A 13,851-nucleotide genomic window follows, 5' to 3' on the forward strand; every position below is an offset into this window, starting at 1 on the left:
ACCAATCCCAGCTTTAACTTAGCTTCATTCTTTCTGCCTTCTAGATAAAATTTATTAAGATGTCCAGTAAATTCCTCATAGTAGCCAATCTAGAGCAAAATCCCTGTTAAACTTTTTCAAGATAATACAAGGCCAAAAATTGATTGTGGTGATGTTCCACAACTCTGAATTACAAAAAGTCACTGAATTTTACACTGTGAATGGGTGAATTGTATGGTGTGTAAATAATTTCTCAATAAAGCTGTTAAAAACATTTGTGGTCTAGAACTGGTACCTGTCTGCCATGACACAGTGCAGAAATGGAGAGAAGTTTTGACGCTTTTGTAGCCATTCCATAGCTATTCCATACATGTTGAATATAATAAGAAATAAAAATCTGCACATGTCTTTTCCACATTTAAGTTTTCATATTTCACTTTTCTAAATATTCATTTATATTGTATGTTATAAAAATATCAGTGTTTCATGGACTGGCAGAAAACCTCTTAAAGTTGAGAAACAAGTACCCTAAAGGCTTCCCTGGTGGATCAGTGGTAAAGAATCCACCTGCCAATGCAGGACACGCAGGTTCCATCTCTCGGTTAGAAAGAGCCCCTGAAGAAATGGCATCCCAGTCCAGTATTTTTGCCTGGGAAATCCATCCCATGGACATAGGAGCCTGGTGGACTATAGTCCATGCAGTCACAAAAGAGTCCCACACGACTTAGCGACTAAACAACAAGGACCTATAATTACAATGGTTTACGACGTGCTACCCAAGTCTCTCTCAATGAGGAACTACAATACCCAGAATTCCCCCAAAATGCGTATGCCACGTCTATTCCACGACCCTCGACGCGAGGTCCCCTGGGGCATGTAGTGCGTGCTTTTGGCCGTACACGTTGGGCTCCCTTGGCCTTTTTTTCCGGGTTTTGGAAAGGGCACCACCAGAAGAAAGGTCTGGGATGAAAGGGAGGCGTGAGTGACATAACCAAGCCTGTTGCGTCCCATGCTAGGGGACCAGGAATAGCAATGAGTTCTGAGCCTTCCCCGCGATCCTCCAGAAAAGTTCCCTGGCGTTGAGGAAAGAATTTGCCCGCAAATCAGGATCGGGTGACGGCGATAGGTTTTCTTCTTGTACCCAGCACGTTTCGGTTCCGGGGTAGAGAGTTTGGAGGCTTCCTTCCAGGTATTGTATTTCCCGGAGCGCGGAGGACTAGGGCAGGGCTGAGCTCTCTCGCAGCGGGACCGGGAGACCACATTCGTTCAGCGCCACTGTGTGCCAAGCGCCGAGGATGCCTGCCGTTTTCAAAGGGTGCTGCTGCACTATGTACCCTGCACTATACCTGTTCACGGCGGGTACCTGCCTCTATAGTCCCGAGATCCCTCCTTTGGTAGCGTGAGTTTCCCAAGGTCGGTTAGCTGGGTCGGTTAGACTTGACACTGGTATTCTAAGCCGTGAGCTACTTCGTCTTTCAGCTGTAAACAGGCAGGAGATTCTTGAAGATACCTTTGCTTTGTGCGGGGATTTTTGTGTCTGTGTGTGTCGCAAGTCAGGCTGGGTCAGGATTCAGTGCAGATTGCCACAGAGTAGCCCATATTGTCTCATCGTTTATTCTTCTGTGCAGACAGCTTGGCATAGCGATAGAGAGGATTCTGAGATATACTTTTAAAATTGGTTTGTTCATGTAATGAGGCTGTTCAGGTTGAAAGAGTGAAAGAACTATGTGGTTGTCCCAGCTTCATTAGTACTAGAGTAGGTTTTTAATCTTTATGAAAGTAGCTTTTATCTGTAAAATTCAAACGATAGCATCTCTCTGGAGGGTTGAGAGAATTTATTGGGATAATACTTAAAAGTCCGTTGTAAACTGTTGTAGAAGTGTTAGATGATATGGTTTTAGTCCCGCTCTTCTAACCATAGCTTCTCAACTAGAAATTTAGACATACTTTAAAAACAAACTATTCTTTTTCACAATAATCTTTGGTTTTCATGTTGCTTCACCACACCCTGATACGTTACTTGATTTCTTCATATTTCCTGATTGGGCTCTAATCATCTCGTTTATTGCTTAAAACCTACCTAAGGCCAATATAGTGATTAAATTGTTTGGGTGCTTTTAGAGTACAAGGAGAGAGAAGCAAGAAATTATCTTGGAATTAAATATACCAGAGACTATCCTTCTGAAAAAAACATTTGAAAAATTGTGGCTATGAATTCATGGCTACTCTTTGTAAAAACTATAAAGGCATCTGGTTTTATAGTCAAATTTGAAAACTTTATGTGTCAGATTTAACATTTATTTATTTATTTTTGGCTGTGTTGGGTCTTCCTTGCTGCTCATGGGCTTTCTCTAGTTGCAGCAAGCAGGGGCTTCTCATTGCAGTGGCTTCTCTTGTTGAGGAGCACAGGCTCTAGGTTTCAGTAGCTGTGGTGCAAGGGCTTAGTTGCTCCACAGCACATAGAATCTTACCTGACCAGGGATCAAACCCGCATCCCCTGTATTGGCAGGCAGACTCTTAAGCACTGGACCACCAGGGAAGTCCAGACTTAACATTTTTTTAGATGAAATGCAGAAAGAAACTCCTTTTCCTGGACATATCGCTTTGGATCAAATCCTGCTCTCTGGTTCAGGCTAAGAACAAAGTCTGTAGTTATTTCAGGAAAAAAATTGTTCCTGTAATGAGAATTTTGGAATTAATTTGGTATTAATAACATAAGTATGACCATGTTAAACCAATTTCTTTACAGAAGCTGCATATTGAAATGGGATTTGGAGTCATCATAATGGAAGCAAAATACATGAAGGAAAAACAGTTATTTTTATACCAGCATATTGCACCTGACTACTAGTTACAAATGGTTTTCTTTACCTAAGAAAATTTGTGATGCAAATGAGAAGATAGTTTTTTTCCCCTAGATTCATTGTTTACAATATGCTTTGCCTAAGAGCTATTCGTCCATTCTCCTGGAGAGTATTTCACTTTCGACCCTTTAGTTTTGAACCATTTATTAGTCAGATGAATAATTGTACAGATGAAGAGCAAATATTCGGTCTTATTGAAAAAAACAAATCCCTACTTTCAGAAAAACAAGTGGGATGTGCACTTAGTATGCTTTGGCAGTTTCAAAAGCAGAAGACCAGCTCTGTAAAAAATGTGGACTGTATTAGAAACCATCCCCAATTTCTTACTCTTCGTAATTTAGCTACAACTAAAATGGGATTCATGAGCGACAGTACCTTGGTGAATGTGTTATACATCATACAACAGTAAGTAATGTGCTTTTAGGTTTTATAAAAATGATTATAGTTTATTTTTGTATTTTAACTTTATAAAAATCTCTTTGAAATGAAAAGCAATGTGGTTTTTTCCCTTAAAATAGTTTTCCTGATTATCTAATATTTTAAAGATACTTGGTGGATATTCTTTGATTACAGTAATCATTCCACTGTGTATGTGTGTATCAAAACTTAATACTGAAGGTGGCTTTTTGTATGCCCTCTATCCCAAGACTATGGCCAGAGGGATATTAAGGTCACCAAGAATAATTTGGAGGTTGCCAAAGACTTGTTTTTGAAGTGTTTTCAAGTCTGACCGAGAACTCTGACATTTAGAAATGAATAAGATATGAATGTTTAAAATCATGTTTTCTTTAAAAAAAATATGTTGTACAACCTAAATATATACAATATTTGTTAATCATACATCAATAAAGCTGGAAAAAATTTAAAAAGAAAAGAAATTTTACATTATTTGGAGAGGAATTCAGCAGCTGTACAAAGAAAAAAGAGCAAAAAAATTAAAATTAATCTGTTTATTATCTCATTGGTGGAAATTATTGAAGTTAAATACTGCCTAAATAACTATAGATATCAGCACGGCACAGAGCAGAGATACTGTTGTTTTTATTAGGGCTCAGTGTATAAAGAAAGGGGCTTAAGGCTTTTCTTATTTTGGGGGGTAGGGTTAGACTAAAAAAGAATGATATACGTCTTATATCAGTGATAATACTGTTTATAGTGATATACCTATAAACAAAATAATTTTGTTTCTAACATTTATCCTAAGAAAGTAATCTAAGATACATGTTAAGATTCCTGTACATGGTTATTCATTCCAGCATTATTTATAATATTGAAAAACTAAGATCCTAGTAAGTAGGTAAATGTTTAAATGATATTTTATTCACATAATAGTATGCAACCATTAAAAATTATGTTTTGAAGTATATGTAAAGATAACGGGCAAATGTCCACAATATAGTGTTAACTTACTAAAAGAGGCAAGATACAAACATGTGAAAGAAATACATATATTTCATTAAGTGTGCAGAAAAAGAACGGAAAAGAAATGCTACAAATTAATGATGGTGAGTGTTTATGAGTAGCAGAGTTATAAATTATTTTTATTACCCAATTGAAGTTTTTCTTTATTTTACAAGCTTTCTCTTTTAAAAATCTTTTTGTAATCAGAGCAAAGTAGTACATGTTAGGTGTACTTTTAAGATAAAATATATCATTGAACATTTTCATTGTTCAGTGGACAGCATTGAAATGTTACAGATAAAAGGATGAGAAGGGCATGGGATAAAGTATAGGTGTTTATTAGGTAGTACTGAGAAATCAGAGGAATGAAATGGGATCAGACCAGAAATAAGGGCTGACTGTGTAAGAGTGTAGTAACTTGAGGTTCACTTTTGCATTATAATTCTTACTGCATATGTGCTTTTAATAATTTTAAAATGTTTCTATGTGGAAAATTATTTTCTCTTGATTTTATTGAGGTTTGGTATTGAGGCCCATGACTCATTAGTTGAAGCACTCGTTACAGAAGCATGGAGAAGACTGGAAAGGCAAGTACTCTGGGTTCTTCAGCTAAGATCAGGGTTATTCTTTTTCAGGATTAGCACAGTGAAATCTTATAGGGGAAGAATAGGGAGCTGCTGCCTAACTATCAAGCTTTATTGAAATGTATTTAGGAATTTCCCTGGTGATCCTGTGGTTAAGACTGCACTTCCATTGCAGGGAGCACGGATTTGATCCATTTTGGGGAACTAAGATCCTGCAATGATGCGTGATGTGGCCAAAAAATTTTTTTAAAGAAAAAAATGTATTTAAATTCAGTTTAGTTTTAGGGTTTTTTGTTTGTGTTAAGGTGTGTTTTTCTAGCACAGTGAAATCTTGTAGGAAAAGAATGGGGAATGTGTTTTTTTCCTTAAGAGAAAGAAAAATATTTCAAATATTCCTGAAGACTGCAGAATGTAAGTGCTTTTAAACATATATAATTAATCAAAATATAATTAAGCTAAAGTCACTGCTATTCTTGGACTATGCTTTTTATTTTTTTTTATTTTTTTATTTTTTTTGGACTATGCTTTTTAAACTTTCTTTTCTGAAAGAGTTTTGCTTCAGAAGGAAAAAATTCTGAGTGATAGGCTCTCAGTAAAATCCCTAGATGTTCATAAAAAGAGAAAGAAGAATAAGTTTATGAGAAAGGAAAGATTTTACTGCTTAACAACATCTATAGGTACTTGCTTATCACTTCATTTTTATGAAGATGCAATGAATAGAGCTCACAGGTGTCTTAGAATATTTCAGGTCCACTACTGTGAATAGTATCAATTCAGATATCTTTCCCACTGTACACATGGCTATATCTTCCATAATCAATGATCATCTAAAACAGGGAACAGCCAGAAAGGTGGCTGCCTGCTCACCTGTTTGTGGGGAACCTGGTGCTAAAGCATTCATAGACAATTTACTTCTGGGTCGGGGTTTCCTTCATAGCAGAGCAGCTCCCTTCTGCGAGTCTGCCCTCGACACAGAGTTTGTAAAAAAATTAAAATAGAAAAAAAAAAAGAGAAAATAAAAAATATCTAGAAAAATATGAAATTTATTCAGAGTATTATGAGTTCAGTTCAGTTCAGTAGCTGAGTCATGTCCAACTCTTTGCGACCCTATGGACTGCAGCACGGCAGGCTTCCCTGTCCGTCACCAACTCCTGAAGCTTGCTCAAACTCATGCCCATCAAGTCAGTGATGCCATCCGACTGTCTCATTCTCTGTTGTCCCGTTTTCTTCCTGTCTTCCATCTTTCCCAGCATCAGGGTGTTTTCCAATGAGTGAGTTCTTCGCATCAGTTGGCCAGAGTACTGGAGTTTCAGTTTCAGCATCAGTCCTTCCAATGAATATTCCAATGACTTCCTTAGGATGGACTGGTTGGATCTCCTTGAAGCCCAAGGGACTCTCAAGAATCTTCTCCAACACCACAGTTCAAAAGCATCAGCTCTTTGGTGCCCAGCTTTCTTTATAGTTCAGCTTTCACATCCATACATGAATACTGGAAAAACCATAGCTTTGACTAGATGGATCTTAGTTAGCAAAGTAATGTCTCTGCTTTTTAATTTGCCAGAAAATTTAGAAAGTTTGGAGTACAGAGAAGCCTATTATATTCTGTACTATACTATTTATATTTTGTAAGAATATATAAAAAATAATAAAAGAATACATGAAAAGCTCTTCATTTATAAAACAGCTGAGGGCTCTTAGCTGTACCAGAGGGCATTTTGGTGATTTCTGAAAACTTAGAATTTTTAAACTTAAGGGTTCTGGGTAGCCATGGTCCATTACTAGTGAGATAAAACAAATATTAATGAGCGAAAGGAAAATCAAGTTAGGAAAGAGAAAGGAGCTTTTGGAAACCACAGAACAACACTCCCTCCAAACCAAATAGTAACCTAGGGCAGAAGAGAAAGGATTGCCTAAGATAAGAAACAGTAACTATTTGTAGATGAGAGGACTAGTCATCCTCATTATTCTTTTTTAGCATATTGCTTTTTAAAGTGTAAACAATGATAAATTGTTACAATTGTAGTCATACATGACTGCAGGGTGAGCTCTGTAGGCTTTTGTGGTGTGAGCTGAGTTAAATTAAACAATGTACCCAACAGATTGCAAGGTACCCAAAGCAAAATGGCTTTCTGAGGAGGCCTTACAAATAGCTGTGAATAGAAGAGAAGAGAAAAGCAAAGGAGAAAGGGAAAGATATTCCCATTTGAATGCAGAGTTCCAAAGAATAGCAAGGAGAGATAAGAAAGCCTTCCTCAGTGATCAGTGCAAAGAAATAGAGGAAAGCAATAGAATGGGAAAGACTAGAGATCTCTTCAAGAAAATTAGAGATACCAAGGGAACATTTCATGCAAAGATGGGCACAATAAAAGAAAGAAATGGTATGGAACTAACAAAAGCAGAAGATATTAAGAAGAGGTGGCAAGAATACACAGAAGAACTATACAAAAAAGATCTTCACGACCCAGATAATCATGATGGAATGATCACTCACCTAGAGCCAGACATCTTGGAATGTGAAGTCAAGTGGGCCTTAGGAAGCATCACTACAAACAAAGCTAGTGGAGGTGATGGAATTCCAGTTGAGCTATTTCAGATCCTAAAAGATGATGCTGTGAAAGTGCTGCACTCAATATGTCAGCAAATTTGGAAAACTCAGCAGTGGCCACAGGACCAGAAAAAGTCAGTTTTCATTCTAATCCCAAAGAAAGGCAATGCCAAAGAATGCTCAAACTACCGCACAATTACACTCTTTTCACACGCTAGTAAAGTAATGCTCAAAATTCTCCAAGCCAGGCTTCAACAATACGTGAACCGAGAACTCCCAGATGTTCAAGCTGGTTTTAGAAAAGGCAGAGGAACCAGAGATCAAATTGCCAACATCCACTGGATCATCGAAAAAGCAAGAGAGTTCCAGAAAAACATCTATTTCTGCTTTATTGACTATGCCAAAGACTTTGACTGTGTGGATCACAGCAAACTGGAAAATTCTTAAGCAGATGGGAATACAAGACCACCTGACATACCTGTTGAGAAACCTGTATGCAGGTCAGGAAGCAACAGTTAGAACTGGACATGGAACAACAGACTGGTTTCAAATCAGGAAAGGAGTATGTCAAGGCTGTATATTGTCACCCAGCTTATTTAACTTATATGCAGAGTACATCATGAGAAATGCTGGGTTGGGTGAAGCACAAGCTGGAATCAAGATTGCCGGGAGAAATATCAATAACCTCAGATATGCAGATGACACCACCCTTACGGCAGAAAGTGAAGAAGAACCAAAGAGCCTCTTGATGAAAGTGAAAGAGGAGAGTGAAAAAGTTGGCTTAAAGCTCAATATTCAGAAAACTAAGATCATGGCATCTGGTCCCATCACTTCATGGCAAATAGATGGGGAAACAATGGAAACAGTGAGACTTCTTTTTTTGGGCTCCAAAATGACTGCAGATGGTGACTGTAGCCATGAAATTAAAAGACGCTTACTCCTTGGAAGGAAAGTTATGACCAACCTAGACAGCATATTAAAAAGCAGAGATATCACTTTGCCAACAAAGGTCCGTCTAGTCAAGGCTATGGTTTTTCCAGTGGTCACGTATGGATGTGAGAGTTGGACTATAAAGAAAGCTGAGCGCCAAAGAATTGATGCTTTTGAATTGTGGTGTTGAAGACTCTTGAGAGTCCCTTGGACTGCAAGGAGATCCAACCAGTCCATCCTAAAGGAAGTCAGTCCTGAATATTCATTGGAAGGACTGTTGCTGAAGCTGAAACTCCAGTCCTTTGGCCTCCAATCCTCCAACCTGATTCGAAGAACTGACTCATTTGAAAAGACCCTGATGCTGGGAAAGATTGAAGGCGGGAGGAGAAGGGGGCGATAGAGGATGAAATGGTTGGATGGCATCACTGACTCAATGGACATGAATTTGAGTAAACTTGGAGTTGGAGGTGGACAGGGAGGCCTGCCATGCTACAGTCCACAGGATCACAAATAGTCAGACAAAACTGAGCCAACTGAACTGAACTGAACTGACCCAACGAATCTCTGGGATTAGAAGTTCCACATCCATTTACTGAATGGTGATTATAGTTAATCTCATTATCTAAACCTATCTGTCTTCTCATCTGTAGGTTTGCGTTCTCTCTACCTGTAACTGTCTTTTTGTCCAGGGTAAGGAGACCAATCTTTGTCCTTTGGTGAGGTAGAGAGATCAGTATAATGAACTCCTATGTACCCATCATCCAGTGTCAATAATTACCAACATATAGCAGTCTTGTTTTGTCTGGATCATCTCCAGTTCCCTCCCTACCTTTCAGTATAGTTAAAATTATGGTATAATTCTACCAGTAAATACCTTAGTATGTATTTCTGAGAGACAAAAAGCGCTCTTTTAAAAGTATGTATGATCACCATGCTATTATTATACCTAATAAAAATGATTAATTATTCCTTATTATCACCTAATAACTGTCTGAGTTCAAATTTCTTTGCCTGCTCTATAAAGGTCTTTTTAAAGGCAGTTTGTTTAAATAACTATCCAAACATGGTGTACACATTGCATGTAGTTGCCATGTCTCAAGTTTTTCTCTGCTTTTGTTTTTTCTGGTAAATCCTCATTAAAGAATATCATAAAAATATACCAATTTTTATAGTTATACCAGTCATAAGTATACATCTTGATAAATTTTCACATACTGAAAATACTCATAACTTCTGTGTAACAGCACCAAGATCAAAGCACAGAATATCCCTAGTTTCCCCAAAGTTTCTTTCATGCTCTCTTCCAGGCACTCTCCACTTCTCTGTACCAAAAGTAACCACTGTCTTGACTTCTAACACCAGAAGTTAGTTTTCTTTCTATAAAAATGGAATCCTATAGTAAGAACTCTTACACCTAGTTTTTTCACTCAATGTATTTTAAAGATTCTTCTGTGATATTGCACTATTCTTTTTTATTGCTCTATGGAATTCTAGGAATATGTGCCGTTATTCATTGTACTCTTGATAGACATTGAGATTGTTGCTGTTTTGCATTTTTTCTTTTTTTTGCTATTACATATCGTGCTGTTGTGAAATTGCTTATGCTTGTCTTTTAATGAATTCAAAGTCTTTAAAAATCTATAACAATTCTCCTTTCTGCTCTTTTGTCTTGCCATTTTTGTTGAAGAAATTGGGTCATTTGTCCTATAGAAAAAATCAAGTTTTTCAAGCATGATTATAGTAGAAATTGTTTTATTTATTTAAAAAATATTTTTGGTTTTATGTGTTAATATGGGCTTTCCTGGTGGCTCAGATGGTAAAAGAATCCACCTGCAATGCGGGAGTCCTGGATTCCATCGCTGGGTTGGGAAGATCCCCTGGAGCAGGGAATGGCTACCCACTCCAGTATTCTTTTTCTGTGTGTGTGCTAAAAAGCAATGTCTTTTATTTAAAGCTGTTTATTTCTTTTTTGTTTTTTGCAGAAAACTTTTAATGGGTGATTTTTTAAATTTTATTTTTAATTGAAGGATAATTGCTTTACAGAATTTTGTTGTTTTCTGTATTCTTGCCTGGAGAATCCCCATGGACAGAGAGCCTGGCAGGGTGGGTGGCAAAGAGTCAGACACGACTGAGTGACTTTCACTTTCACATACAACTTTGAGTTGAAATTGTTCTGTCCCCTGAAAAAATTAATAAGTAAAATGGTTCAAATAATTCTGAGTGTCTTTTTCCCACTTTTAAAAATCTTTCAGAAGAATCTGGCTTTTTAACTCTTAGCTTGGGTTACTTTTAAGAATAGATAATCAACATTTTAGAAAATTTATGTTATGTTAGTAATATATTAGTTGTTTTTTTTTTTTTTTTTTTGCCTATTTTAAACTGTGTATTATGTTTTAAGTGAAAATAAATAGTAAGGATCCCCTTTGTATATTTCCTTTAATAGGTTTGATGTTAGTGTGCTGTCAAAATTTTCCTCTTGCCTGGCAGATCAACATTTATATTATAGTCCATTAATGGGAAAAATAGCTGATATTGTAAATAGGAACTTGGAAAACATACAGGACTTAAGGTAAGTTTATTTAGGGGCTTTGTGTTGTGGTGGAAAGATTCTGGGCTTTGAATGCACACACACTTAGACTTGCTAGTTCCTAACTATGTGACTTTATTCTCTTGCAAGTTCACTGTCCTCACCTACAAAACAGGAATCTACTGTGCAATGTGGCTGTGGGAAGTAGACATAAAATATGCAAACTATGACACAATGTTGTTAACTCTGTGATTTTTCCTTACTTGCAAGCTAACATGTTTGCTTGCCATCGTTATGACCTTATTTAACCTTAAATTTCCTCCCTAAAAGGCCCTATGTCTAAATATAGTAGGGCTATATTGCCAGTAGGGCTTTAACCTATACATTTGTGGGGAGAGGGCATAGTTTGGTTTGTAGCCTACACCAGTGTTCATAGTAACATTAGTCACATTAGCTGAAGGGAGGAAATAACCTAAATGTTCATCAGCAAATGAATGGACAATCAAAATTTTGTATATACCCATAATGGAGTATCATTCAACCTTCAAAAGGAAGGAAATTCTGATATATACTACAACATGTATAAACCCTGAAGACATTACGCCAAGTGAAATAAGCCAGACACAAAAGGATAGATACTGTATGAATCCCCTTTACGTGAGGTACCTAGAGCAGTCAAATTCACAGAAGCAAAGTAGAATGGTAGTTGCTGGATGTTGAAGGAGGGGAGAATGGGGAGTTACTATTTAATGGGTAAGAAGTTTTAGTTTGAGAAGATGAAAAAGTCCTGCAGTGGATGATGGCGATGGTTGAAGAGCAATGTGAATGTACTTAATACCACTGAACTGTATACTTTAAAATGTTTAAAATGGTAAATTTTACCTTATGTATATTTTTACACACACATGGAAGTAGCTTATAAAAACAGAGATAGTAAAAATCACTGTAAATTTTTTCAACTTTAAAAAAATTCTTATAGACCCATTTGAGAATCTAATGAAATCTTTGGGTACTTCCCCACTCCAAATTGCAATTACAAAAACAATTTAAAAAATCATATCCAAGTTTATGATTAAACTAAATAGCAACACTAGGTTACTAATTAATGTTAACTGATGTTAGCATTAAACATTTGGATTAGAGAAGCTGAAGTATTAGAGAAGCTGGGTTTTTAAAAAATAATTTGTTTTATTGGAAAGATTGAAGAACTTTTTAAACAAAAAACTTCAATAGTTTCACTAATTGAGATAGTGGAATGTTTGAGATTAGTTTTAGATTCACATTTTCATGTCTTTTTTGTAGATGTTTTCTAATTATCATCCCCACATGTTTGTTACATCATACCTTTTACATTTTACATTCCTTATTCATTATTAGGTGTATTCTTGTATGTAGAGTTTTATGATTTTTGTATCATGTAAGAACTATCTCCTTTTGAGAAGAGAAATCTCACCTTTGTAATTTTGGTGTCTTCCACAGTGCCAGAAGATTGATTTATGTTTCTTAAAAGTGTTTATTGAGTGAAGAAATATTCATGTTCAGTATTGTCCTACTGTTATATATTAATATCAATATAGCATGAAACATCAAAAATAGGAAGTCATTTATTAGTGAGAAATATTTTGCCAATATTTTTACTGGTAGATTATAAATACAGAGGAAGGAGTAATAAAGCAAAGTCTTCTTCTGAAAATGTAGAATAAGACCTTCCGTGTTGCATTCAATTGGCTGTTGGTACAGAGTGATTTCTGAGTAAATTTCATTAAAATATTTCCCTTCAAAGTATTTATCTATAGAACAAGACATTATACACATTCAGTAAAAATTATTATTCAATCCTTTTTTTGTCTGCAGGCTTTTGATTACTAGGAGATCAGAATTCAAGTTCCATTAGTATTTAAAAGAGAAATTTTGTTGTACAAAGCCTGTAGTATTTTTATCAATTCCTTTCTGTTTCTAAGCATTTAGTCTCAGAATTTTTCATTATTCTTAGATAATGTAAACCTTTTGCATCTTCTTCCTCTTTCAGGTCCTTGTCTGTTTTGATGGTCAGCATATCCTCTTTAATATCACAGCGTTTTCAAGAGAAATTAGTGAACAAAGCAGAATTACTTTTTGACACTATGGATTCTTCCCAGGTCAACACTGCAAGAAGAATAGTACAATTTCTTCGAAATATTAAATATAGTTATTACCCACTATTAGAAAGGTGTAATAAAGTATTTTTGAGCAATATGAACCATCTTGATTTGGACTCCATCAGTAAAATACTTAGTCTATACCACTCTCTACAGTTTCATAGTTTTGAGTTTATTTTAATGACTAAGAAGAGGCTAACAGAAATGATTCCTCTGTTTGACCACCCTGCTAGCTGTGTAAAATTGTTTGTAGCGTTGGGACCCATGGCAGGACCTGAAGAAAAGAAACAGTAAGTTCAGCTAAAAGCGCTTTACTTTTCCTGTTGAGAATATGTGGAGTCTTCACGCATAGATCTCCTTGCAGTTCTAGAAGTCAGAAAAGTCACTCCACTCAAAAGTAGACGGGAGTTGAGTACTCTGCTCCTTGATCTTTCTCTGGTTATTCTAATTTATATCTCAAACTCAGTCTCCTAAGGTGTTTTGAATGGGGGTCAGTAATCCCCTGGGGGTCAACGTAGCAGTGATGAAGGAGAACATAGTATCAGTGCTATTCTTTGCCCTTCTTAGGCCACGTGACTGGCGTTGGTGGTTGTGGTGGTTTAGTTACTAAGTAGTGTCCGACTCTCTTGTGAACCCGTGGTCTGTAGCCGCCCAGGCTCCTCTGTCCATGGAATTTCCCCAGCAAGAATACTGAAATGGGTTGCCATTTCTTTCTCCAGGGGATCTTCCTGACTCAGGGATTCAACCTGTGTCTCCTGCATTGGCAAGTGGGATTTTTAGCACTGAGCCACCAAGGAAGCCCCTGTAAAGATGAGCAAATATTAATACATGATTACTAGGTATGAGCAAACAGATTAAGTGTGATTAGTAGATTCAGTTAAGC

At 36.6% G+C, this 13,851-nt stretch overlaps 1 protein-coding gene across 1 annotated transcript in view; it reads left to right on the plus strand.

Moving 5' to 3' along the window:
- The first annotated feature begins 860 nt into the window (after window positions 1-860).
- FASTKD1 (FAST kinase domains 1) overlaps window positions 861-13,851 on the plus strand; it is a 33,264-nt gene continuing 20,273 nt past the window's right edge. Inside the window, exons 1-5 of the mRNA XM_061135527.1 lie at window positions 861-1,168; window positions 2,729-3,248; window positions 4,763-4,831; window positions 10,747-10,872; window positions 12,860-13,258. Of these exons, the coding sequence (XP_060991510.1) occupies window positions 2,914-3,248; window positions 4,763-4,831; window positions 10,747-10,872; window positions 12,860-13,258 (929 nt within the window). The 5' untranslated portion in view covers window positions 861-1,168; window positions 2,729-2,913. The remainder of the gene's footprint in view (window positions 1,169-2,728; window positions 3,249-4,762; window positions 4,832-10,746; window positions 10,873-12,859; window positions 13,259-13,851) is intronic.

The sequence above is a fragment of the Dama dama genome, chromosome 33 (assembly GCF_033118175.1).
Source record: "Dama dama isolate Ldn47 chromosome 33, ASM3311817v1, whole genome shotgun sequence".
In the NCBI taxonomy this organism is placed as follows: Eukaryota; Metazoa; Chordata; class Mammalia; order Artiodactyla; family Cervidae; genus Dama; species Dama dama.